General features: G+C 41.1%; 1 protein-coding gene across 14 annotated transcripts in view; it reads right to left on the bottom strand.

The window, feature by feature from the left end:
* Positions 1 to 27,652, bottom strand: part of FMNL2 (formin like 2) — a 281,458-nt gene that overhangs the window by 109,757 nt on the left and 144,049 nt on the right. For all 14 annotated transcript variants that reach the window (XM_073241458.1, XM_073241460.1, XM_073241465.1 and 11 more), the window contains exon 2: positions 9,215 to 9,298. In XM_073241458.1, coding sequence (XP_073097559.1) covers positions 9,215 to 9,298 — 84 coding nt within the window. The remainder of the gene's footprint in view (positions 1 to 9,214; positions 9,299 to 27,652) is intronic.

Here is a 27,652-nt window from a genome sequence, read left to right as displayed (position 1 = left end):
GTGGGGGGTGGGGGGCAGTATGGGGAGAAGAATCTACAATTCCATTTGTATTACCAGGTAGGAAGGCAGGTGATGTGATGTTTATTTTGTCAAAAGATGACCTAAAAGCTTCACATCAGCCCTGGGCTTGCCCGTCTGTTGATGCCAAACAGCACTTCTGACAGAGCATTCATATCAAACAGCCAAAAAGGATTTGTTTTCAAAGAAATAGATACCCACTTCTTTAGCCTCCCTTCTCTCCTTTTTCTGCCCCCCTCTCATACCCTCTGAGACAGGCCAGCATCTTTTCCCCTCACTATAAAAACTGTGTGACAAAGGGAACCTCTGCCCAAGGAAAGCTATAAACTTGCTTCTGGATTCAGGTTCAATTTTCCACAACTCCAGAGACACTAAGTGTGACTTAGCTTGACACACAGGCAGTTGGCCTCTGCTCCTCTGACTGCTTCTCCAGCGTTTCAGAGTCAAGGAATCAGAGATCCAGAATGAGTCTTAATAGAAGGGAAATTGCTTTCAGGAGAAAAACTGAAAAGCAACATGTCTTCTTTTTAATAGCAACTGACTCATCAACACCTTTCCTCAGATTTAGAGACTTCAAGGAAGATGATCTCTTTATAATCTCAAGCAGAAAGATAACCCAGAGATAAAATATGTTTTGTTTTTTTCTAAAGTTTGGCAGAAATACATGTCCTATGGTCAGTTCATACCTGGTGTTCCACTGAACTCAGAACAAACAGATTGGTATTGGCAACCATTTAGAGTCTAGTCCCCACTTAAAGTAGTCCAGGAGGTTCCTGTTTGGGGAAAACTCAGATTCACAACTGTGGATAAAATGAGAATTCCTGTGCCCGGGATTCTCACCTGGCCCTGGCTGACTAGCTCACTGCACATCTGTGGGCAATACATTGCTATTGACTCTATATGAAGAGCTCCTCCCACTGCTCTGGGCGCGACATGGTAGCAGGGCTGCAAGGCTGCAGGAGAGCAGAGCAGAGGCTGGAGTGGTGGCAGCACCGAGGACAGAGGCCCAGAGGCAGAGACCAGCTTGCTGCATGCAGACTCGCTCTAAGTGAATGGGATTTTAGTGATTGACCTGCCACCATGGGAATAAAGTCGGGTATGCCCTTTCACCCCAAGAACATTCTACTGTCATTTCTTTGGTCACACTGAATCCATGGCAAACTTGTCGGGGGCTGAAGCCATTGGCAAGACAGCAACCCCTCTCACTGCACTCTCTGCTTTCCCTCACCTGTACAGCTAAATGCTTATTCAATGAATAAATTAATGACTACATAAACAAAAGCCAGTTGTAATACTGAATACAAGCTAAAACAAATGAAACTATCACACTATCAAAAGTGGCAATCACGGATGGCACAGGCGAGCTTTTACTCAACATTTTCTTCTGCATGTGTGCATTCAGCTGGCCTGCATTTCTCACTCTCCTTCGCAGGGGAAGGCCACAGGACAGCATCACAGGCGGTGCGGCTACTTCCAAGCGTGACCCAGAAAACTTCCCAGGTATGCAGACTCTTTCTTCCTTTGAGTGGAAACTGCCCCCGAGATGAAGCTGAAGCTGTATATTGAAAACAGCCTCACCTGGGTCCCTGATCAATTCTGCAGAACGCAACCCCCACTGGTAACAATACCAACTTGGATTGTTCTGTGAATGACCAGATGATGTAAATCATCACACGTAGTGGTATCGGTAGCGGGTTGAATGGGGGCACTCAAAGAGATCTGTCTGTGTCCTACCCACCTAAGTGAGTGAATCTGAATGTATCTGGAAAAAGACTTTTGCAGGTGTAACAAAGTTAAGCATCTTGACATGAGACCATCCTAGATTATCCAGGGGGACCCTAAATCCAGTAGTAAGTGTCCTTACAAGGCACAAAAGAGAAGAACAAAAGGAGAAAAGGGAAAAGCCATATGAAAAAAGAGGCAGAGACTGGAGTCGTGAAACATCACACCAAGGAATGCCCGGAGCTACCACAAGCTGCAAGAGGGAAGGATTCTCCCCCTCGAGCATTTGGAGGGAACAGGGCCCAGCTAACACCTTGATTTCTGGCTTCCAGAACTGTGATGGAATATTCCGTTGTTTTAAGCCACCAAGTTTTGTGGTAGTTTGTTATGACAGCCCTAGGAAACCAATACAGCATCCACTTGTTACTCTATTGTTATTCTGACTTATACGTTAATGACAGAGAAGTCTGCATATCAAGTAACTTTAGATCACAGTACTTAGTACATCTTCAATAGGATGCATCCTGAGGACACAGAACTACAAGTCTCCACTAAGTCATTTTAGTTACTAATGTTTTAGTTAGCAATGATACTGTTGTGTTATTTTGAAACCTTTTTTATAGTATAAAAAATAACCACATTTATGTTAGGTATCAAATATTTCAATGTAAAAGTTGTAATTATAAAATCAAGGAAGTTAATATTAAAACTTGATTTGAAAATGTCAATATGAACTCATGATTTTTAGACATGTGCTTTCAAGGTCTAGATATGTAAATGGAGAAGCAAATACACCCCACAGCTGTGATGACCTTTAGCACTCAAATTCTCCTTATACCATCCTGCAAGGAAAAGAATAGGTCTCCTTTGAGAAATGCCTTATTCTAGATGGAGGGCTAGGAAGGTACAAGGTAAGCCTAAGAGATGGGTTTTGTATCATAAAACAAGCTCTCATATCAAAAGAACAAAGGGGCTACCATGAAAGGGTTCCTATCCATCAAAGTATTGATAATGTGAGCCTCAAAAATTGTATTACTGATTGAAACACACTGACTATGAAAACCCATGAGTTCACAATGGGTGAATTTTCACCCAGAGAAAATTCATCTGCCACCTTTTGAGGGTATCAACTAAATCCTTACTTTAAAAAAATGTAAATTGATGGGAAAAAATTCCAGAAATTAAAATATTACAGGGTAAACGAGACCCAATTGGAAGCTCTAGTGGCTGACTTAATGTAGAAGAAAAATGAAGTTATACAATCATTTTTATGAAACTCCTCATGAAACTGATTCAGCAAAAAAAATTATCAACTGGTTTTTAAACCCACTAGGTTCAAGCCTGATGTATATATGGTGCCAAAGTAACATTTCACAGATTCCTTTCAGCTAAGGGAGAAAACACAAAATGGAGGGATCAGGTTGTTACCTGACCCACTAACCAGTATTATCTAATGGTGAGACGTCATTGGTCTGCTATGATATTCTAAATAAAGATGTTCAACATCAGTGTACTAAGTCTTTACATCAAACTTATAATCAACAGGAAATTCAGGAGATTAGACAACTCTAGAAAGCCACAGGTAAATGCAGAGAACAAAACTTTCTATGAGATGGCTTGTCTGGTCTCTTCACTATCTGAGCATCATGAATAAAAGTGTGTTTTAAGTTCAAAGCGATGTAAAGAACATAGCAGCCACATGTCATATGTGACTGATGCTAGACTATATTCATTTGAACAAACCACACAGAAAGAACATTATGGGAAAACTGGGAAATATGAACTGGGTAACAGATGATACTAAGGATTACTCAATCTGGATTCAAGAGAAAATTCTCAGTTTTAGAAGGTTCATGCTGAAATTTTTTAAGGTAAGCTAGAAAACAAAATACCAAACAAAAAAGTCTGAATAATGAATAGCCAAGAAGAATTACACCAGGGTAGAAGACCAAGACATAATAAAAGAAAAGAAAAACACAAAGTGTTTGAAAGAGAATTTAAAACATACAGATCACAAAAACCTAATGATGATTTAAAAATAGATAGCATTTCAACATACCATAGAATTATGGCAATACAGTAAATATTCTAACAATTTAACATCAAACAATATTAAATATAGTAAAAATGCCATCTAGTCAGAGGACTGACTAAGGGGGAGGGGATGGGGAGATGGCTGGCTGCTAACCCAACAGCTGGTAAAGCCAGAATGGAGCGAGTGTGGCTAAATGTGGAATCAAAGCCTTGAATCTGGGGAGAGGGGCTGAAGGCAGATTAAGCCTGGAGTCTGAAGCAGGGGGAAGGCAAGTGCTGCCTCACTCTCTGTCCCTTCAGCTCCTTCCCCACAGCCTGTGCGGTCCACACGCTCGCTCAGGGGGCTGACATGGTGGCCACCAGCCCTGCAGTGGGCTGTGACCTACCCCCCACCAGTGCCACTGCTCATTCATCACCCCTCCTGCTCCAAGGATGAGCTCTTATTACCTAGAATCTGAGGATCCACAGGAATTAATTCATCAGTATCCAGTGATATTTGCTTAACTGGCAGAGAGGAGCTCTAACAGGCTCAAAAAAACATGAGCATTAAAAAAAAGAAAAGTTAGCAATATGTTTGCTCTTTAAGAATTTTTAATCTAGTGGCAAATTGGCATAATTATTGTTACAAGCTATCTAATAAGTAACTCTCATCTTTTCAAAGAAATAGTATTAGGAAATACAAGTGAAGAGTTTTAAAAATAAATATATTCTTAATGATCAAATGCATTCAAATGGTATGGGTTCGTTGTGTCAAAAAAGAGAGTAACTCACAGCAATGGAGTATCTTAGTGGACTGGAGTATCTTAGTGGACTGGAATATCTTAGTGCCACCAGCCTAACTCAGCTCTGGCTGAGTGGCAGCACCGCCTCCTCCTTTCCTGGTCAGGATGCGTGCCAAGCCTTGAGGGCTGAAATCCGATCATCCTGAAGTGCTCAACACAGGAAGCTGAGACTAAGTGGTTATGATTTCCTGCCACCTCTCCACTCTCACCTTTTTTGTTTTTGTTGTTTTTAATCTCCCATAGCATTCCACAAAAGTGAAGGAAGGGGGAGACCCCCATCTCTATGGCTACAATGCAAAACAACAGCCAGCCAGTAGGGGGCAAGGTCGAGCTGTGCCAAACCACCCCCAAAATTAAATGTGCCAGCAGCGCTGGCAAAGCCACGGAGCAGCTTTTCCGGCTCAAGTGGGGCAACACTAACATTCTAGGACCAGAGTATATATTCATGGGACCCACAGCCATCAGCAGTATCCACCCAAAGTGTCCTGAATTTTTGACACACCACTCCCACTTAATCATTCAGCAGAGCCACAGCTATGAACCGAGCTGCCCACCAATTTTCCTTAACTACTACAATTTCTGTAACAGGGACTAATTCAAAGGACTCATGACTGGAGTTTGGAAATAGGTGTTCACACCCCGCTAACTAGCCAAGGTGACCTTGGGGCTGGCCTTGTCATCAATGCTTTTGAACCTCAGTTTTATCATCAATAAATTAAGGGGATTAGTGAGCAGGTAGGAAAAACAAAAAGACTGTCACTTTACTTCATATGCTCCAATACAGTTGAAAAAAATTCTGTTAACAAACGTTTGTTAACTTTTCCTGCAGAAAAATAAAAAGTGGTTTGAAATAAATGGTCTCCAACAACCCTTCCAGATACAATGACCTGTTAGTCTTAAATTCATGTGGGATTTCTAAAGCTCCCTCAATGAAGTCTTTACTTTAAATTTGTGGTAAACAGTCAAGACTCAAAACCAAAGAGAGCAGCAGAGGGTGTGTGTTTAAGGAATACCAAAAATCGAGGCGGAAGTGACAGCCAGCAGCTCTCTGTCCCTGCACAGGTATAAAGACCGCTGACAGGCCCTCTCACAGCTGGGCAGCTTGTGGGCTTTCATTTGCAGTTGTCAAGGAACCTAACATTTCCAGACTTTTATTCTCACACTGTCATCTCATGCTATTACCTGGCCTCAGTGTCCCCAGAGTCCTCAAACTGATGTCATGGGCACTCTGCCCCCTTACCATAGCATAGAAGTTCTCTGAGATGCACCTCACATCACCCAGATCCATCAGGGACACCCCTTTTTCTTTGGTTTCCAACGCCCCACTCAGACAGAGTCAGTTCTCCCACATTACTCTAACCTTGAGACCCACTAGGAGCTCAGCTCATCTTTATATTTATGTATTAATCTAGGAAAAAACAAAGGGACATTGCCAGAATACTGTTATTACAGAAATCCCATGGAATTTAATCTATTAAACTCTTTGAATTTTGTTTCTGGATTTACCCAAAGAACTGGATTTTCAGCTAAAGAACTGGATTTTCAGTTAATCGTGGGTAGGTGGAGGCAGTTTCCTTGCAGAAAAGCCCACAGAGGCTCCTTCACATCTACACCAGGGACCCTGCCGTCTTTAAAGGGGTTTCCAGAATTGAGCAGTGAAGTTTTATATCACTTCTCACAAGCTAATTGCACCAACAAGGCAGAAGGTGAAGGGTAAAGCAGCAGCCTCTCCCATCCACCTTCTTCCTCCTGCTTTCTCTTGCTTCCCCACCATCTCCCAAACACAGCACTTAGCTATTCTCGTTCCTTATTATTCTTTCAAGAAGCACCTATTATGTTTCAGGCACTGAGCAAGCTGTTAGAGGTACACAAACAAAATGCCACGTAGCATGTACCCTTCAGTAACTCCCTCTTGATGGGAGAGACATATTTAAATACTTGCAAAGTGACAGACTAACACAACCCTATGGAAATATGAAAAGGGTGATGAACTGTATTCAACTCAACTGTCTAACCTCAGCTGAATCATGAAAAAGCATTTTATTTTGGCCCTCTGTATTTGCTTCTTTAGAGTATGCTCGATGTACCCATCAGCCATAACCATAGCATACAGAAAGGTTAAGCTTCATTATCAGTGCAAATATTTTTGTTCACCAGTAATCTCCATATATCATGTTTGTCTCATTCAAGAAGATGACTTACGAAAGTTTTTACTTCATAGACGATTTTTTTTAAGTGAAGAAATCAGTGTGGAGGGAAAACATGGGCAGAAAAAATTGATGAAGCCAAGGGGGAGGCTGGTAAACAAAACACGTGCCACTAAGATACTGTGTACGTGGTAAGGGCAGACCACAAATTTGGCTCTGCACATTCTAGCAACCAAAGAAAAAAACAGAGAAACCTTGTGACCAGTTCCATGATTCAGTGTCCACATGATCATTTTGCATAGAACTGAAACCTGAAATAACTCTCTGTAGGCCCTCCGACACTCCTGATTACACACTTCCTTCCGAAACTGAATTTTTGTAATATTCTTTTTTCCCTTTGTGCACCTTACACACCATGCTTATAACATGCATCTTAAATATCAGATAATATATTTGCATTATTTGCTGAAAAATAAATAAAATTGACATTTGTACTCAATATATTGTTTATGCACAAAGCATGAGGGGCCCCAGAGAGTCTTGTGTGTCAGACAGCAAGGACACCAAACACAGTTATGGTTTTAAGACTTCACAAGTAAGATAAAAGATCTGCCTTGATATCTTCTTGGACTGAAAATCTTCAGCTGGGGCTTTTCCTGACAGCATCATGCAAAAACAATTCAAACTATCAAATATATTTAGGTAACATTTAATGATAGACTCAATGCAATAAATTTCTCCAGCTCTTTTGAAGTTGACAGTAAAAAGGAAATGCTACCAGTATTTAATATCTGGGCCCCTCTGTAGCAACAGAAGCAGCCACACCATTTCTGAAGCACCTCATACGTCAAATGTTTTCCATGTATTTGATGTACATAAGCCTCAGTTTTCTCCATATGTCAAATGAAGATACTAGTAAGTATGACTGCATTGAAAATTAAATGCACAGCTCTTATTATGAAAATCTACTCAGTGCTGGCTACTGGAAACAATAAGTACAGTTATCTAGCTATTATTAATAAATCACCCATGACACCTCAGAACGGATGGAGCCACATCAGTTCGGAGCCTGCCGCATGTGCTGAAGTGACTGCCACAAAGGAATGGTGGAGTAGCTAACCGCGCCATGTCCTGATATATTAACATTTAAGCATGCTAACCCAAGTATATGAAAATCAGAAACACAATTAGATAACTGGTTTGATCCTCTCCCAGCCTCAAGGTTCCCCAGATGCCACCATCCACACTATGAAACTACTTTTGGTTGGAGAGAAGAGTACAGATGTTCAGAGTCCTCCTCGGTAAACTTCCCTTGCTGGCATACTGGAGATGCACAAGCCAGTAATTCGATAAAGCTACAGGAGCAGGGTAGCCTGAGCTGCCGGGGCTCCTGCAGGTCCGAGCAAGGAAGAGGGTCTGCCCTGCCCACGGCACCAGGACCACCACAGAGGCAGCCCTCCTCCACCTTTGCTGGTGGCGCCAGCAGTCTGCCACACTGCAGAATTGTTCTCCCTCCTTGGGCTCCCCTCACTTGTGTGATTACCTTTCCTTTCTATTAATTATCCCTATTATCTTTGTTCACTGTCATTATAAAATCATTTTCCTTGTAATAATAGGTGTAGCTAATCCTCATTAAAAATTAAGTCTCAAAGAAGGAGATTGTGTCAGCAAAATTTTATTCTTTTGCCTTGCGGTCATATAAGCAGATGTAAAACTCTTCTAAGATTTAAAACAACTAACCTCTACCCAGCCCTACAACAAAGTGCCAAAAAAAATTACTACCAGTTGCAATGGAACACTACATACCATTCAAAAGAATGAGGTGGGGACAAATATACTGATGAATGTATCAAGAGGCAGGACTGTACCTATATATTTCATATACTTTTGGTTTGTTTTTTTAAAGAGAAAAATTTTAGAAAGCTGGAAGAAGGCACTTCAAAGTCTTAACCAGGGACCTCTAAGGTATAGAATTTGGAGGATAGAGTAAAAAGAAAATGGCGAATTTCACTTATTTTTATATCCCCCTGAACAATCTGAATTTGTTATGAGTTAATGATAAAATGAAAACATAGAATCGCTACAATCTGAAATAATTTTTTATCAATCTAAGCAATATTTCTTTATAAACGTTCACCTTCTTGCATGAATACACATTAATATACATGACTAGGAAAACCAACTGAATTACAGAACCCGCATTAGTCAAGCAGTGTAAACTGCTATGTAGAGTAAAAAGAAAAACGGATCGTCTGAATTTGGTTTGTCCACTTGACCATATTTCCTAGAATATCTAATCTAAAAAATTCTTAAAAATAAAGAAGATTAAGATAACGCTCACACACAAAAAAACTCAATATCTAGCTTTTCCTTTGGTCATAAGAAACAGGAAGGCAAAGAAATCCTAAACAGAAATCGGTGCATCTCCTAGAAAAAGTCTAATATATTTAGGGAGGCTATCTGATTCTCCTCTTCCACTATTTATTGATAAAAGCATCACTTGTTTCTTACCTGATCACAAATCAGTTCCCACTTTTTCTCATTGTCATACTGCCGCAGTAGCCTGGCTTTGTCAGGGGGCAGGTTCATAGCATTCTGGGAAAAAAAAAAGAAAGGAGATATGTCATGGTCAACAACAGGCTGCTAGTGGGTGACTCACAGACAGACCAAACAACACTACTGTGGTTCTTTCATGACTTCTTTTCAATTTCTACCATCTGATTAAGCTAAAGTACCCTAGAGAAGTCACTTAGACACCAAATCAGTTTGCTGGGAGGGGAGAAACTCTGAAGTCCTGTGCTGGGATACCTGATGTGGTGGGCTTTAAACAATCAGACTTGCATTTCAGCAAAGGTAATGCATTATTTCCTCACTTAATAGCAGGCTCCTATTCCACTCACAAGCTGCTTTTGAGGAGGCATGACCCAGTTAAGCACTTCAGCGCCCGCCCCCAGCCACGGAGAGAAAACACAGAAAGAAAACCTGATGGCCAGAAAACAGTGACTTTTATTCACTTTGATTGACAACTATAAGTAAAAAAAAAAGAAAAGAAAAGAAAACCATTGAAAATAATGCAAGTGGCTTTTGTCTCCTGAGATAACAGCACTCCTTCAGGATACACATTAACTTCAGCGGTTCACTGTTAGCTCAGTTCAGCCATTTTGGTTTATGAAGTGGGGTTTGCAGTGAGAAACTGACCATGAGCTAAAAGAGATGTCTAGACATCAATCCTCATATAACAGCCCCTCTGTCAAAATAGCACTTCTTCCCCGTTGGTCATGGATTTGTCCAGGCACACTCACATGTTCTTAATCTAATGTCCCAAATGACCAATCATACACATTTTCAAGATAATTGGCTTGCGTCCTTGGTGAGATCTTTGGCCCCAGCACATGGCAGAGTGAGAGCCCCAGAAGGGGTCCCTATCTGTTCCCTTGGCCCTACTACAGTTCCCACGCTCTAAACAACTGAGCTAAGAAGTTAATTAATGTCTTACATCTATTAATTGTCCTATCCCCTCGTATCAACACTCTTAAATTATACCTAGCCCTAAATAAACAACACAGATCATTGCCTGGGTCAGTAGTTGAGCCGAAAAATGCAAAGGTCTGGAGCTTTTAATGCTCAGGCCCCTAGCCCTCTGATGGCCTTAGCTTGTAGAGAAACAATCCCCCAGTTTGCCACAGTTACTGTCTCATGTCATCCAGTGAAACAAATTCAACAGAGGCAAGGTGGGTGAGGTACTCTGACTTAAAGCAGCAAATTAACCTTTTATAATTTTGATAGATATAATTCAAGCATTTTCCCTTAAACTCTGTCTAGCAATCAGATTGGTATGCCTGACTTGAATCTAACCCACCTGAATCTAATAACCTGCCTTCAGAATATTAATTACCACCAAAGCTGACAACATAATTAGAAGAGCTTTGGACTCTAGAGTTTTCTGCCAAAGTTTCTCCACAGAAATACCTAAAGTGGGGAAAATGTTTTCATATGGCCTGTCTACCTAAACTAGAATGGAAAAAAACTACTTGTATTTATTTGCAATTACAATTTTACAATGTTAAAGAACAACCCCTGGGATAAGACAAAGAGAATTCCATGTGTATCCTTCTGAGGGAGCCCAGTGTTACTGGCCATTAAATAACCAGTCCATCATTGTTTATTTGCACCCTTGAGACGGATTACTTCCCCTTAAACTCATTTTGACCCCCATGTTAGTGCCCTTGGGTGTGATTATGCATTAAATACAAACAGTAAGAGTATGAGGTAAGTTGAATGAGTTTTTCTCTAAGCCCTTATTAATCTCTTGCAATATAAAGGGGATAGGAGAAAGAATGTCTGAATTCCTACAACATACCAAGCTCCATACTTTGCATACATAATCTCATGTCATCCTCACAAGCCCACAGGATAGATATGATTTTCCCCATATTATATATGGCAAAGCAGATCTGGGAGAACTTGGTTAACTTGCCTAAGGTTGGAAGCTTTACAAGAGCAGAATAGGTCCTAAACTTATGAAGTCTGGTAGACTCCCAAGGACAAATAATGAAAATACTACTGTTTGTTTTTTTGTTTATTTCATTTTTAACAGCAAGGCAAAATGGCAGTAAGTTTCTTCTAGACCTTCATGTGGAAGCAGCTTGCAAACACTGCTGCGGAAATTGGGAGCAGGTACTGTTGTTACCTTTCTATCTAGATCAACTTTTATTTCAATGAACCAATCTTTCAGTCACCAAATGTGTACAAAGCACTGCTCTTGTACAAGCACTGAGCTACAGGGCACCGTGCGGGAACCAAACAGATATGGTCCCCAGGAAGCATCATATGATGGTGGGGAGATACAGATAAAACTCACCTCTTTAAACCCTGACACATCTTGATAGAGATGATCACAGGGCAACTTTCGATTGGACAATCTGGAAATACCCCTCAGGAAAAAGTGACAATTAAGATGAGTCCTAAAAGTGAGGAGTGAGCCAGGCGAAGAATGGATGATGGCGTCCTGGGCAGAGAGGCTAAGGCAGGAATCAGCCTGGTGCACCAAAGAGCTGACAGAGTCAGCACGGCCGAGAGAAGAAAAGAGGGAAGGAGAGGCACGTAAAGCTGGAAAGGCGAGTCAAGGCTATAGCGTGCGGGATGTTTCACGAAGATCACTGTAAGTGCTGTGTGGAGAACTGACTAGAAGCATCAGCAGAATTGGGAGCAGGGGGGATGGTCAGGAGGCCAGGGCCCGGGGTTCAAATGAATGGTGGCGGCTTGGACAAGGCTGATAGGACATCTGATGAAGGTGGAGGGAGAGGGAGAAATGTCGGAAATGTAGGTGAAACTGGCCAGGCTTAGGGGCTAAGTGAGGATGTCAACAACAAATACTTGGCTTCCACTTTTAGTCACCAGGTGAACGGTGATCCACGTAATGAAAGGCGCACACTGCAAACAGCGGCGCAGACCTGGGGGAGGGAGGGAGTGAGACTTCCAGGTGGCCCTGCTGAGGTCCGACGTGGCTACAAGACGTCCTAGAGAGCAGTCTTGCTCTCTAGAGGGGTAGATGCGTGATTCGGGAGGTCAGAAGAAAGGCCGGCATCGCTCCAAATGAGAAGTCTTAAGAAGTCTTTTTGAGCCTGATGACTAGTTACAGTCAGGAGAGGTCACTCAACATCAGTGCCCTGAAACTACCACTGCACTTGGTAATCATTCACCGCGCCTCTAAAACAACCCCATCCATGGGTCAAGCCTCTGAGCTGCTCAGGCATACACTGTGCAGCTTAATAATTCTACAGGGACCACAAAGCAGCAGCTCTATTTAAAATCAGACACTCCACAGAGGCCTGGCTGAAGTTCAGGGATACTGTGATTAGCTGGTAATAACTGCCCTTGAACTCTTTCAGAATGAACTCATTCCTTTTGCACTGTGGAGGGCAGGACTTCGGAGTCAGAGCTACATGTCCGTGCAGGTAATTAAATATTTTCTGAGGAAAAACATAGGCTCTATCTCCAGGGCCCTTTGCTGCATATGTAATAATTGCTCTTCTATTTTGGCTGGAAATGTAAATCGACTTCCAAGTTTTCCTAACACAGTGACAACTCTACTTCATCCACTTTGTGGGATCTGTGACATACGTCTCTCCTGTCTCTCTTGTGTCTTCATACCTGGACCCATCCAGGATTTCCTGGGCTTTGACCGTGTGCCGGAATATCTGTACACGAGCAATAGGAGAGAATTTAATCATGAAATGGCTGCACTCAAGTACAGGCCAAAGGTCCACTGAAGACACATGACATCTGAGTTGAGGGTGAATGTTAATTATATATTTCTAGATTGTACAAGTTCCTAGTTAAAATAGGTTAGGCCATCTAAGAGCATTCTTTTTACAAAGAATGTTCCTTTCCTTCCCTTAGCCTGGCAAACTTGTAAGAATCAGCTCAAATATCACTTATTTGATATCTTTCCATTCATTCATCCAAGACATACCCTATATCTGGGCTCCAGGGACAAGGATACATGCCTCTGTCAGAGCTCCTTACACACTCTACTAACCTGCTTGCTTACCTAAATTGCCCACTGGACTACTTTCGTTAATCCCCAAAGTCTGGCAGCACAGTACATAGCAAGCCAGAGTCGCTAAGCAGGTTGCTGAATAAAGGAAAAGCAAACTAAGTCACACTGTTCACTCTGAAAATATCTTCACTAACTGAGCATTCATGTTTCAGCTATTAACAACGTCTATGCGCTAAAGAGCATTTCTGTTTATTGTAAAACCTAAGTCAATGATAATTTCTATTACTCATTAAGAACTATCTTCCAAACAAAAGTTTGGGGGAAGAAAAAACCCTCAAATCCAATTCTAGCAACATTTCCCTGAAAAGAAAAACAATGTTTTGAACATTCTTCTGTCACATACAATAAATCATGGAACCTGAACTTTATTTTGTTTTTGTCAGTACATTTAAATCAGTATCAACAATCTCCCCAAAGTTACAGTTACATTTATGGTCTATACCCTGGGTTTTATCCCTAACTCTACCGCTTTATGTTGTTTTAAGTGTGCTTTCTACCTCAGAACCTTTTGAGAATAGAAGGTAAACAAGAATGGAATATCCAAGTTTCTGGGTACTTGGTAGAGAAATTAATTATGGTTAAAAAGACCCTATGATAGTCTATATATCTAGAGTTATACTGACAGATTAATTATCATATGCAACACAGAGCATAATGAAGGTACCCAAATCATTCAGAACCAAATAAACCCATGTCCTGGGAATACAGTTTTCTGATAGTAGCTTTTAGGCTGGGCTCGTGGGAGCAATGAAAACTTGCAAAACATACTTCTCTTTCCCTGATATCCTCAAGGCTCATGCTGAGAAACCCACAGTGATATGCAGGCACACAGTAGTGAAAGTGACTCATATCAAATTCACCTTATGCAATATAGTTTTGTTTTCATAATCTCTAAACTAAAACTGCCAAGTATTAAATCACCAGATTCAACAACAGGAACTCTTCTATCACATAACCACCTGCATAGAAGGAAGAAAGGGCACGGACTTTACAAGCAGTAATGCTTACGGAAGCAGGGAAAGCCATGCCCCAAGAGAAATAGCTCAGACTCCCTTTTAGAGTTCTTAAATGATAAGGGCACAAAAGCTTTACAGGAATTCAAAAGAAAGAGCCATCATTTTTTTAAAATTTGTGGTAAAAATAAAAAAACACATTATAAAATGTGCCCTTTTATCATGTTTAAGTTACAGTTCAGTAGTGTTAACGATATTCAGTGTTGTGGACAGTAAAAGAGCTCTAGGATGCTTTGATCTTGCAAAACTGAAACTCTATACCCAAATGACAACTCCTCACTGCGCCCCATTCCGCCATCTGGCGGGGTACCACTCTTTGCTACAAAAAGCAAGGAAATGTGATGGATTACAACTGGCTGACTGGGCAGCACAGTAAGAAATGGGATTTAATGAGACAGGATGGGGCAAGGATTTACAATTTAGGCTCCAGAGGTGAACTAGCTGGATTCCAATCCTGACGCTACCACTTATTATTGGTGATCTTTGGCCACTCACTTGAATGAAAAAGCAAATTAAAATGAACAAACAGCCCAGAGATGAAAAGCCAGTAATTCAAAACTGAAGGTCAGAATCATAGCTAAAAGTCAAAAACAAGATGTGCCATTTACTGAAGGTCTAATATATCTCAGGCACTTAGGCTCTCTGCATGCATCATCCCATTTAATCAGCTTTATAATCCTGACAAGTGGGTATTATCTTCTCCATTTAACAGAGCAGGAAACTGAAGGACAAGGAGGCTAAGCAATTCTTCCATGGCAACACTTAAAACCCCAATACGAAACTCAAATGAAGGTAGAGATGCAAATGTGGGGTAAACTCAGGCTTCCCTGAAGCAGGAGAGAAGAAAAGTACACCAGTAAAAACAAACAAAAAAAAGAGAACTTGTTATGTAACCTAATCAAACCTCAGAGAAGAAGCCATTACTTTTGTTATGAAAAGCAGGAACTGGACTGGGCTTAGATGTGTGTGGAGGGCAGCAAAACATGGCATTTAATGGCACAGTATGGCTTTTAACACTACGGCTCTGGAGATGAGCCACCTGGCCTGCAGCCCTGACTGTAGTATTTATTAATAGTGTAATCTTGGGTAAATTATTTACACTAAATTTCCACTTCCTCCTTGTAAACTGGAGATGATAGCAGTGACAGTGATAAGAAAGATGAGGGTAATAATGATATTACCTGCCTCATGGAGTTTGAGAACAATTAAATTAGATAACACATGTAGTTAGCTCAAGTACATAAGCAGAAAACACTCAATGTTAGATTTTACTATTCTTACTATTTTAGTTGAAGGGAAAGTGTGAACAGAGGTGTTAATATAAGAGAAGGCAGAGGGCTGTGAGCTACAGCGAATAACCAGAGGGTAAGGAGTGGGTAGTGTGAGACCACGTTAGAAAGGCAGGGCCCTATACACCAGGCCACAGAACGTCAGCATACTCAACAAACAGTGGAAGTCACTGGCCAAGGAAATGTCTAAGAAAAGCAAGCTTTTGGGTCCCCAAATCTCACTAGGTAAAGGGTTTCTCCTCTGTTAATTCTGTCCCACAATGCCTTTCCTCCTTATAACATTATTGGGGCATCAGACTGAGTCACCTGATACTGAATAATAGACCCACTCTCCTGTAAGTTCACTCTAAAATTGCAACATCCAAGGACAGCAGAGGGTGGGTGCAAATACAACACATGATCCGCCCCTCTATTCAACTGACATAACGTCAAAGCCACTTCCATCCATGACCTATATATCCTTGTTCCAAGCAACTACCTGACATCCTAAATTTTCATATCCTCCTAGCCTAGAGGAGGCTGTTTAAATATACTCAGCTTCCTTCAACCTTTTGGGACAGGACTCAGGCAGCCAGCCAAGTAGTCCCCCAAAGTGAATCACAGTCATCTTTCATTGTCACTTATTTTTATTTAATCACTGAGGGTATTCATATCTTTCACTATAGCCAGTGAAGCTCACAACAGGAGAAATCAGCCTGCTCCCTGATCTAGTTACATCTTCAAAATAAAATGTGACTGGAAAGCTGTCCTTTCTGGGGAACCTGTAAGAATGGGACACACGCCCACCTCCCGTTCACAATTTTAGAACCACATGCTTTCTTGGAAGGCTTTAAGGATTGAACTAAATACAAATGACTCTTTCTTTTTATATCATTAATGTACAATTACATGAGCAACATTATGGTTACTAGAGTCCCCCCATTATCAAGTCCCCACCACATACCCCATAATCACTGTCCATCAGCATAGTAAGATGCATAGAGTCACTACTTGTCTTCTCTGTGTTATACTGCCTTCCCTGTGCCCCCCCTACATTATGTCTGCTAATCGTAATGCCCCTTTTCCCCCTTATCCCTCCCTTCCCATCCATCCAAATGACTCTTCCATAACTTTTTTTTTTTTATAATCAGAAAGTACAGAGTTGGAAGATAAGCTTGTGATATTTTAGTCCTATTCTGTCTTTTATAGGTGGCCAAACAGACTCGGAAAAATGAAGGCAATGCCCACATGTATATGATTGGTTATTACCGGTGGGAGAACAAAAATCCAGGACAACATGTCTACTATTCTCTTTACATTACCTGAAAGAAGGCCCGCTTCTATCTGTTGGGTGTGGTGCATATACATGTGCATGTGTGTGTGTGTGTGCATGTAAACACACATACATGAATGTTTGAGAAAATCAAATCAGGTAATGTATGTACATTAGTTAGGACAAAGTCCTGCACACAGTAAGCATGCAATATATGCTGTATTTTGTTACGCTTATCATCATCATTTTAAGGGATGTGTGAATTACTATTATGCTGTTCTCCTTTAGTAAGCCTCCATCACTTCCAGACTATACCGAGTTTCCTTATACCATAAGAAGTACCAGCACTTGCCCTTGTCAACATTCATCCTTGACTTGGGGCTTTGCAGTCACATAACATTTCTCATTTTATTTGTGAAATTATGGATCTCTAAAAAATTATACATTTGTTTTTGCCAGTAAACACTAGCTGAACAAAAAGCTTCCCAAGTCTCATGTAAATTATCTGTTTTAAATTAATCACACTTTTGCAAACGGGAACAAGTACTGATTGTTCATATGTCTATGTTTCCATTAAAATTTAGTTAATTGTGAGGCTATTCTCATCGAGATGGGTGAACATAGGTGGGAGAGCCCATTTTACCCAGAGAAGAGAAAGGTCAAGTTCCCCTATGGCCCATCTTCCTACTTCTCCCAATATCACTAGTTTAAGAGATTCAACACCCAATAGATGACAAAACCACACATCCCAGCTCTGGCCATGATGCCAACTCTTGAAATGCAGATTCTGATCATATTCAAACACAAATTAATTACACGCCCACTAAAATTCTTTTCAGCTGTGTATCTGAATGTCCTTAGAGAATCCTAATGATGCCTTGTTATGTTCTGGGATTCACTTGGTCACCAGCTGTCCATCAGCTGCTGCCCAGTGCTGTGCACACCTGCACACACGTGTGTCCTGGGACATGGAGTCACACAGAGGCCCGCCTAATGTGCTGAAACACTGCTTCATGGCAGCCACTGGACAACATGAGGGCAAGTATACTCATGTGCTTGTCTTCCTGACATGGACCCAAACGAATAAAATTCCAGAAGGGGTTCTTATTCTTGATAAATGTCATACGATACTTTAGAGTGAGAACATTTTGAACTCTGGAGATACGAAACTCAAACTAAATATAACAGACTATAGATAGCCGGATCGCACCACAATCAAGCCGTGAGGATGTGATCTCTATTACCTGACGACCTGAGTCAAATGCATTTTTTCCCTCTGCCCAACTCCCCTTAAATCCTGGCCTCGTTCTCTCCCAACCCTTTCCCAGCAACGCGCCTCCATGCCTCTGTTTTAGGTCACTAGGATCCCTGTTAGGCGCCCTTTCCCCTTTCACAGCAGTTACTGTGGAAAAGGCTGCTGAGCTTGGGCTCCATACTCATGGTTAGTCTGTTCCTGCCTCACGCTCTTCCACTACAGGACGAGGATCAACAAAGGAAGAAAATTGTTCAAGCTCATGTTCAACTGCCAAACATCGTCTGAGACAACAGGAGAAAGGCAATGCTGTTAAATCAAAAATGAAGATTTCTGGCAAAAATTACAGCCTCAAATCTATAGCTCCTCATTTGTAAATAGTGTGACTTCGAGGGCAGACTGGCCATCAGAGGCGGAATGATGGCACCCGAAGACGTCCTCACCCTAATCCCAAAACCTGTGAGTTTGCTTCCTTACACACTAAGATGTGATTTATAAATGTGGCTGAGTTTAGAACCTTGAGATTGGGAGATAATAATCCTACCTGAGTCGACCAATGTAATTGAAAGAAGAATAATTTTACAAATGGAAAATACATGTAGGTGAGGAAGGAGAAACTGGAACCCTTGTGCATTTCTGTTGGGAATGTAAAACCATAGAGCTGCTGTGGAAAACAGCGTGGTAGTTCTTCAGAAAGTTAAACAGAATTAACAGCTGGCCCCACAATTCTACTCCTAGATATATACCCAAAAAAAATCCAAACCAGAGACTCATACAGACACCTGTACACCAATATTTGAAACAGCATCATTAGCAATGGCCAAAAGGAAGAAACCCAGTAAGACTCCTGTCAGGCTTCTAACCCATGGAACTGTAAGGCACTTAAATTGAGTTGCTTTATGCCTCTACATTCCTGGTAATTTGCTACAGAAGCAACAGAAAACTAAATCCTCTTACTGACAATATTTTGGGTCCCCCAATCTATGGCTTCCCTCTTTCCACAGTACCAAACTCCAAAATGTTCATATCCACCTCTCACTGGCAAAGATCAGGGGCGTGGCTTCTGGAGATTCAGATTGATAAAAGCCAGTTCTTGATTTAATTACAGAAGGAAATGGAAAACTTTGGCGAACTAGATGGTGTCCTAAGATTAAATTACTGAAAATAATCTAAAAATAAAACTACCAGCTCATGAGGAAGACACGTTACGGAATAAAACTCAATATCGTCCATATAAACACAGTAACACTGCCACGACTTAGGTTTCATTGCAACACGTGTTTATCAGGCCTGATGGACTTTATCCCGGGGTAATCACTGTTTCTCTACAGACAAGCCCAGCCACAACAGACAGGAATTTTGACAGGTCTTGCATGGCAGGCTTTCCAACCTGGGAGAAGTCTTTACTTCTGCTCTCGGTTTTCTCCTCCATTAGCCTGCTACTTACCCATCATAGCTGTGGAAAAGAACATCACATGAACTTTCATATCTGTGTGTTCAACAACCAGGTATTAAAAGCACCACTTCAAGTACAGTTTATTATAAATCAGTTCATTTAAAGACCTGCTAAAAAACAAACTGGAAAAGAGAGAACATAAAACCTAGAGAAACAATTTAAAGACTGTAAGAATTAAAATGTGTGTATGCAAAAAATACCCTTTATTTTACTATTTTGCATTTGTTTGGATGTACTTATTTCTTATCAAAATATCTTTCTGATTTTCAAGTAACTGAAATGCACTATTTTAATGCCACTGGTACCTCAGGGGTCAATACCAACCATTAACAAGTTAATTCACACACAACATCTGATGGGACACTTTTATATTCGATTTTTTTTTAAAGCACCTAACTCCTGAAAATGTTATAAAAACTGAAGAATTCCAAAAACAACTGACATTAAGAACAAAATGATTCAACAACTTCAAAATCTTTTTGAGGGACCACTGGTCGGTCACATTCTATCATACTGACTTATCTTTCTGTCCTTACAACACTGCATGTCTCTAAAGGCAAGTCCTCTTTCTAGCTCCAACAAAGGGCCAACATGCAGGTGGTGTGAAATAACTGTGTGCAGAATTCTGCTCAGCCACACAAGATGTATTTTGATAAAACTCAAGATACCCTCCCCCAAGACTTTTTATCTTCTTTAAACAAATAAATTATTAGGGCCACAAGAGAAGCATCAAATTTAGCCATTGTCTATTTGAAGGTGGTTAATATAATACGAATAATACTAACAATGTCTTTTCAATCTTTTAAGATGTAAAAAAACAGTATTGAAAGGGTCCAGGATGTACCTTCTGCCCTCATCCTCCAGCTTGCACCTGACCTGCTCCTCCGACAGCCCCCCTCTAGCCTCCTCTACCAAACCCACCTAGTCCCCAGGTCTTCCATGTGCCATGTTTAGGGCGGCCTTTCCTATGCCTCACCTCCAGCTATACTTGTTCTGGGGACCAACCATGATTCTGTGTGCTGTTCTATCATTTCACTGTAGGCTTTTCTCCAGTGAGAAGGAAAGTTCCCTCGCATACTTCATCTTCCACAGTATTCAGAACATCTGTACACACCTAACCCACATTTAATAAACAGTCATGAGTTAAGTAAAAACCCCCACCATACCAGCAAAACCAAAACATGATGTTTGGTACATGGTAATTTACATTTTATACATGCAGTGCAAAACAATTATGACACTGACATATTATTAAACAGCTGAGCTAAACTATGTATCACAACCATACACCCTTACACATTTTGCTAAGAGGTGTATCTCTTGTTTGAGGTGCAGGTTTTCATTCTTTGTTGTTTCTACAGGAGAGTATTAAAGTTTGTGTGAAAGGAGACCCATGTCACTTGAATTATTCCTGGTTTTATAGTCTCACACTACAGTGATGTGTTCTGTGCATAAAGTCCTACAGAAGCATAAGATCAGGCCTCGGTCTAAAATCAGGCAGAATGGGCTCACTGCCCCACATGCACCCAGCAGAGCGACAAGATCAGAACACCTTCTGGGGAAAGCAAACACCTACATTTATAGACCATGAATTTCAGGGAAGCAGGCCCTGGGGTGTGTGCTATTAAATTTTAAGTGTTAGACTTGGCTGTGTACAGGAAAAAGGAAAAAGCATGCAAGCAAGAGAGAGAGATAAAGGTGAGGGATGGGGGGAAATGGAGGAGCGGGTCCTGAGTGTATTGATTCCCTGTGCTTCTCAGCTGCGTAAACCACGACACTAAGCCTAGGATGTGACCCTGGCTGCTGAACTCAAAGCACCCACTCAGTATGCTCTGGATGCAAACACTTTTCTGCTCCCTGCAAAGCAGTGTTATGCTTCTCCAAGAGAGCTGTAAGTATTTAGAAAAATGGCAAAATACTACAGTGACCATTTAATCTTTGCATCTTTATATTCTGTAACAGTTCTACTCCCCTCACTCAAGAGATACCATACCCAACTCCCATGAACCCATTTATCCTATTGCAAATTAAACCTCAAGGTCATGTGTGAAGGACCCCTGAGACAGCACAATTTATCCAGTAACCTCCACCCAAAGAAGTGTGTCTCTGGTTTGGATCTGTCTTCTTCCAGAGAGAATTTCAACTCCAAGTGTAAATGAGCCACATGTAAATCACATGGGTATCAAGCTTTAAGGAGAAGTGACAGGGTCAAGAGAACTTCTAATCTGTGACCTAAAAAACTACCTAGTCTACTTCGTAAATGCATCTTGGGAACCTACTCCTGAAATACAGTCATCTGCACACTTTCCTGTCACAGGGGGCTTGACTTCGTGCTACTGCAGGGGCCCGTCCAAGTCAGCCAACCCACTGACAAACAGGTTCATTCATTCCCCCTTCTCTCTTCTACACATATATTTATAAATAGTAAGCACAATATATTCTCTGTTATTCCAGATGGTCAGGCAATGGAGACACTGTTTAATAGAGATGCCGCACATACCCTGCACGACTTTCAAATGAATAAGATTTACCAAAATATATTAACACAGAAATTATATTATCATAACTTAACCTTTTTTTAATGACTAGTAAAGAACTCCAGGATTTTACAGTGTCTTCTAGTCATCCCTATAAATTCTAACAATAAGCTTTGTGGCTGAAACCACTGAGGCCTGGGTTCAAATTCTAGTTACTCGCTGTTCATTTGGGCAAGTAACTAAGCTTCCCTGAGTCTTGGTGTCTTCATCTGAAAATGAGGACAAAAGAATCTCCCTGTTAAGGTCACCATGAAACGCATGTACCTCTCATGGCAAGAGACGCACACACCAAGAGAGTTGCGGTTGGGGATAAATATTCTCACCTTCAACGTAGGGAAAAAACAACAACTTGAGTTTCTATCCCAGAACTGAATCTACTTGCTGCACGTTCATTAGCAAGTCCCTTAAGTTTTTAACTTTAATTTCCTTTCCTAGAAAGGGGAACCCTCCTACACTGCTGGTGGGAATGTAAGCTAGTTCAACCATTGTGGAAAGCAACATGGAGATTCCTCAAAAAACTAAAAATAGAAATACCCTTTGACCCGGGAATCCCACTCCTTGGAATTTACCCAAAGAATACAACTTCTCAGATACAAAAAGACATATGCACCCCTATGTTTATTGCAGCACTTTTTACAATAGCCAAGATATGGAAGCAACCTAAATATCCATCAGTAGATGAATGGATAAAGAAGATGTGGTACATATACACAATGGAATACTATTCAGCCATAAAAAAGAAACAAATCCTACCATTTGCAACACCATGGATGGAGCTGGAGGACATTATGCTCAGTGAAATAAGCCAGGCAGAGAAAGACAAGTGCCAAATTGATTTTCCTCATTTGTGGAATATAACAGTGAAGCAAAACTGAAGGAACAAAATAACAGCACACTCAGAGACTCCAAGAAGGAACTAGTGGTCACCAAACGGGAGGGGTGTGGGAGGGCAGGTGGGGAGGGAGGAAGAAGGGGATTGAGGGGTATTATGTTTAGTACACATGGTATGGGGGATCACAGGGAGAACAGTGCAGCACAGAGAAGGCACACAGTGGATCTGTGGCATCTTACTACACTGATGGACAGTGACTGCATTGGGGTATGGGTGGGGATTTGATAATATGGGTAAATGTAGTAACCACATTGTTTTTTCATGTGAAACCTTCATAAGAGCGTATATCAATCATACCTTAATAAAAAAATTAAAAGAAAAAAAATTCCTTTCCTATAAAATGAAGATGAGCTCTACTCCGGGGGGATGTCCAGAGAAGCCTGATAGAAGAGGCTTTATCCAGTAGAATAGCTATGGAAATTAAAAATCAAATGAGTGAACACATGTAAAACACTGCATTGAGCTCAGTGTCTGGCATAATAAGGGTTCAATAAACTTTGAGTTTTGGAATACAAAACAATCAGATTCAAGAAAGGGGAGAGGGGAAAGTTAGGACCATTTGAACTTCTGTAACATAATGTCTTTGAGAGCTTCTCAAATACATACACATACATAAGAATTTCTGGTGCTATAAATTCCACACATTTGGCTAATACTCCCAGTGATGAACATAAGAGAAACGTCTAGATCTGAGGCTCCCAAACAGTGCTAAGGCATCCCAACACACTACAGTGAACTCAGAGGGAAACTGTAGACTTACTATAAATTTCTGAAGGAAGAGACAAAACTCAAAATCTACTGACATCACACACTACTCCCCCAAAGGAGTTCACAGTGTCCCGTTAAGGTGCCCAACCTTCCTTTCCGTGATAGCTTCCCTTTGCAAAGCTGACTTTTCAGCAGGGGGTGTGATACTAAGTAACAGGAGAAAAGGAAAATCCAACAGGAAGTGAGACTGGTAATAACCAATCGGAATTCAAAGTTTGTGATGATGGGCATTGAGAACAGGTGCAGCACATGTATTTATAACATAACTGATTTTTTTAAGAGTATAATGAAAGTACTTTTTTCTTTCAATTTACATGTAATAATTTTTTCCAATAGCCACTACATTATTAGGACATGAATACTAATAAGTCGTTTGGACATAAATACTTAGCAAATGGAGCAAAATGCTTCCATTAAGTATTCCTTTGGCTTTAGGTCACCATGCAAAATCGCTGCGACACTTAGGGGCTCTATAAACCCAGAAAGAGTAGAAACCTCGAGGTTCCATGTAAACAAAGGGTCACATAATATGTGGCACTCTAATCATCTTGGTAAATAAACTTCAGTCTAAATAAAATGTTTCATGTGTAATTTCTAAAGAAACGTTTCGGGCTAAACACGGTTTCAAAACCATTTGGTAGAACTTAGTCTTAGGATGGAGTATTATTCTGAATGCCTGTTGTACTGGCATAACTATGAACAGTGCTTCTTTCACTCTCAAAATGCTCCCGTTTGGATGACTGATCATATGGCCACCCCAATCTAAAGGGCAATTACATGCTGACAAAATTAAGATAAGAAGGTCTATTTGGAGCTAAGCAAAAATGGAAATCACAATACTGGATTTTCATTTTTTTAAAAAAACCTCAGTAACACACATCAGGCTGCCGCCAGATGAGCCCTACTATCCTAACCTTGCAGCCCTGCGGCTCTGAAGGGGTCAACAGGGAATCGGTGCTTCCAGCAGCCAAGGCCGCTGGCCGGGGGGCGGGGAGGGGTTCCGCACCTTGCACACTGTAACCACTCATGTTTCAGTGAGTCGTTAGGAATTTGTAAAAACAAGTCAGTAACCTGGCTTTGCTTGTTTAAAGAAAATACCTTAAGAAAAGCCATTCATGAATTCTAAATTTTCCTTTGCTCAGAGTTTTCTCCTATTTTGATCTAAAATAGCTACAGTTGGATCTTTTCACTCATTCTGTTTGTCTTGTAACCCTCTCACTTGCCCTTAAGGAAATTCTAATTTTTTTCATACAAGAAAACAAAAACAATGCTTATATTTTCTTCCCCAGCAGCTCACTTAATAGTTTTCACACTGTCTCCTGTTCATTAAAAGTAAAAGATGCAAAGATTTTTTTTTTTCCCACAAAACCTCCTATGCTTCATGATTAAAAAAAAAATCTTTTGACTTAGTAAAATGCAGACTCCTAAGGAAAGCATATTTGTCACTGGCTTTCCATAACAGGCAGGACAGAAAGACAAATAATTACAGCTAAATAGAGGGAAATGCTGTGTGATACCTCACTCCATTTCTGAAGGACTGTGATCAGATGTGATGGTATTTCAAGGCAAAATTAATTCAAGCAACTCTCCTTGTTTTTTTCCTGCACAGCAATACTTGCTACACATAAGGCCTGTGAGAAGGTGAATGTCAGCAGAAAGATAACAGCATTTCTCCAAGCAGCATCAGAGTATTAATACGGAGATACACACACTCCTCGGCCCCAGCCCAGTCAGACTGACGCAGGGACCCTGGGACAGGAGCCCAGGCATCTACATCTCTTACAAATCTCTGAGGGAACCCTTACATACATAATGTTTCAGATCTACCGATAAAGAGGAGTCTCAGTGCATAAAAGAGAGGCTTACATCCAGCAAATAGTCTATTTCCTCATTTCTCACAGTTTTGGGCACAAAACATGCACTTTCTTTTTTAAAAAATTTATGATGAGCAACAGATATTGGGGCAACAAATTGGATAGATTTTGAAGAAGTCTGTCCGCATGTGGGTAGGAGGAACCCATGGGAAAGGGACTGCACATGGGAAACGGACAGACTTCTCTGTGCAAAGTGCATATGGGTCACCTGTCAGAAGGGAGGGCAAACAGTGGCACTCATTTTAATGAGTGTTCCTTCGGTACTACTATACCACCTTCCCAAAACTTGCCTGATCCTTAGTAAAGAACCCAATCGGCTCATTCCTACCTGCAGTTCCCTTCTTACCCAGCTCAGAATCTACAGTCCCCATAATAACATGCTTAATAACACACTAAAGTCTCTTGCTCCACTAGCTGTCTTTTCAGCACAGCCATGTGACAAACCCCCAACCGAGACAAAGCCAGTTCCCAACTCTGCCCACTCTGGTCTAAGCCACTGAGTGCCACTACACAGAACACCAGCAGGCTGGTGCCCTACTACAGAGAGACGATGCCCAGTCTCTAATGTCCCTCACCACTGCCCGGGCCACCGTCTCCACTTCCCTAGTCAACTCACTCTGCATTCACACTCTTTTCCAACCCTTTTTCCACCCTTTTCCAATCTCTTCAAAACCTCCAGCCTCCCTCTTATTACCCTCAATGTAGCCTCACCCCCGTCCCTCACAAAGGGACATGAACACCGTTACCCCAGAACGCTCCCGACTTCTGCTACACCAGAACTTAGAAGCCCCACTACACATCTGTGCCCTCCTCTGCTACTCTCCTAACCATAAAATGAAGGAAAAGTTGTTTCCTATCTTCCAAGTCCCCATCCCATCCTGCATCCTCTACTCATTGTAATCTGTGTACCACAAAGCACAGTGTGTGGTACCTTAAGAAGGATTCGATAAGTCGTAGCCGTTTCCCAATTACGGTTTCCAGTAGAGCGGTGTCCAAGTGGGTGCCCCAAGGATAAAAATGATAATCCCATATTGGAGTAGGGGGGGAGAATCAGAGATGCTTATACTATAAACAAAATTTTCATGCTCCCACATTCTCCCAAACCTGGGGAAAAAACAAATATTTACCTCCCCAAGAAAAACTTAACTCATGGCCTAGTTAAGGGATAAAAAGTTCAGGCATCAACATTTTCTTGTCTTCACTGATTTTAGAATTACTCAGACCTACTTTTAAATGTTGGGCACAACAGTGAAAACTACAACTTGCTTTGTGATGATACTTTCCATACGATACACTCCGTTACTAGTTTCTCTTTCAGAAAACTACAACTTACGAAATTTAAATGGACTAGAACCTTTGGATCACATTCAAAGTGTATACCGCACCTTCCTGCCAGTATCTCAATCACGGGGCACCCAGGACTCCATTAGAGAGAACAGTACAGTATGCACATTCACAAGATCCATAAGAAACCTTCCTTCTAGATGGAGTCTTGGCAATTAATTTCCAAAAAAAGGAAGGGGGCTGGGGGAAGGAACAGGACAATTTATGCAGAGTGAACAGAATATCCAATTTGTTAAAGCCAGGAATACAATCAGGCTCTTTGCTTGTTTCTATGTAAATAGTCCTAAAGCCTTCTCACTCAAAACCCTGGACAGCCTGCGGAATTTCACTTCCCAGGCATCAGAGCAAGCTGGCTGACGTGGGTTGGAGCCTCTATACTGGCTGCTCAGTCAAGATATTTTTAAAAAATGAATGGAGCCTTGGTTACTGTTTCCATGAACCCAGCTGGAGCATACTTTGTCTCAGCTCATAAGGAATTATGCTTTTAAGTTATAAGACATGTCAGAGAAGCAGGAGATACATATTCTGGGCTGCCTTTTAGGAAAGTCATTCTTCAAGTTTTACTGACTGTAGTAAATTCCTCAGCTCCCCCACAACATGTCATTTTATAAAAGCAATTATATTCCTACACCAATAATACAAAAATCTTCCAGTAAAAAGATAATTCCTAAATTAAGGCAGCTTATTACATCATGGACCTCTATTTAGGA

The sequence above is a fragment of the Manis javanica genome, chromosome 7 (assembly GCF_040802235.1).
Source record: "Manis javanica isolate MJ-LG chromosome 7, MJ_LKY, whole genome shotgun sequence".
Classification (NCBI taxonomy): domain Eukaryota; kingdom Metazoa; phylum Chordata; class Mammalia; order Pholidota; family Manidae; genus Manis; species Manis javanica.
The sequence above is the reverse complement of the archived record's forward strand: the minus strand, read 5'-3'. Positions and strand labels throughout refer to the sequence as shown.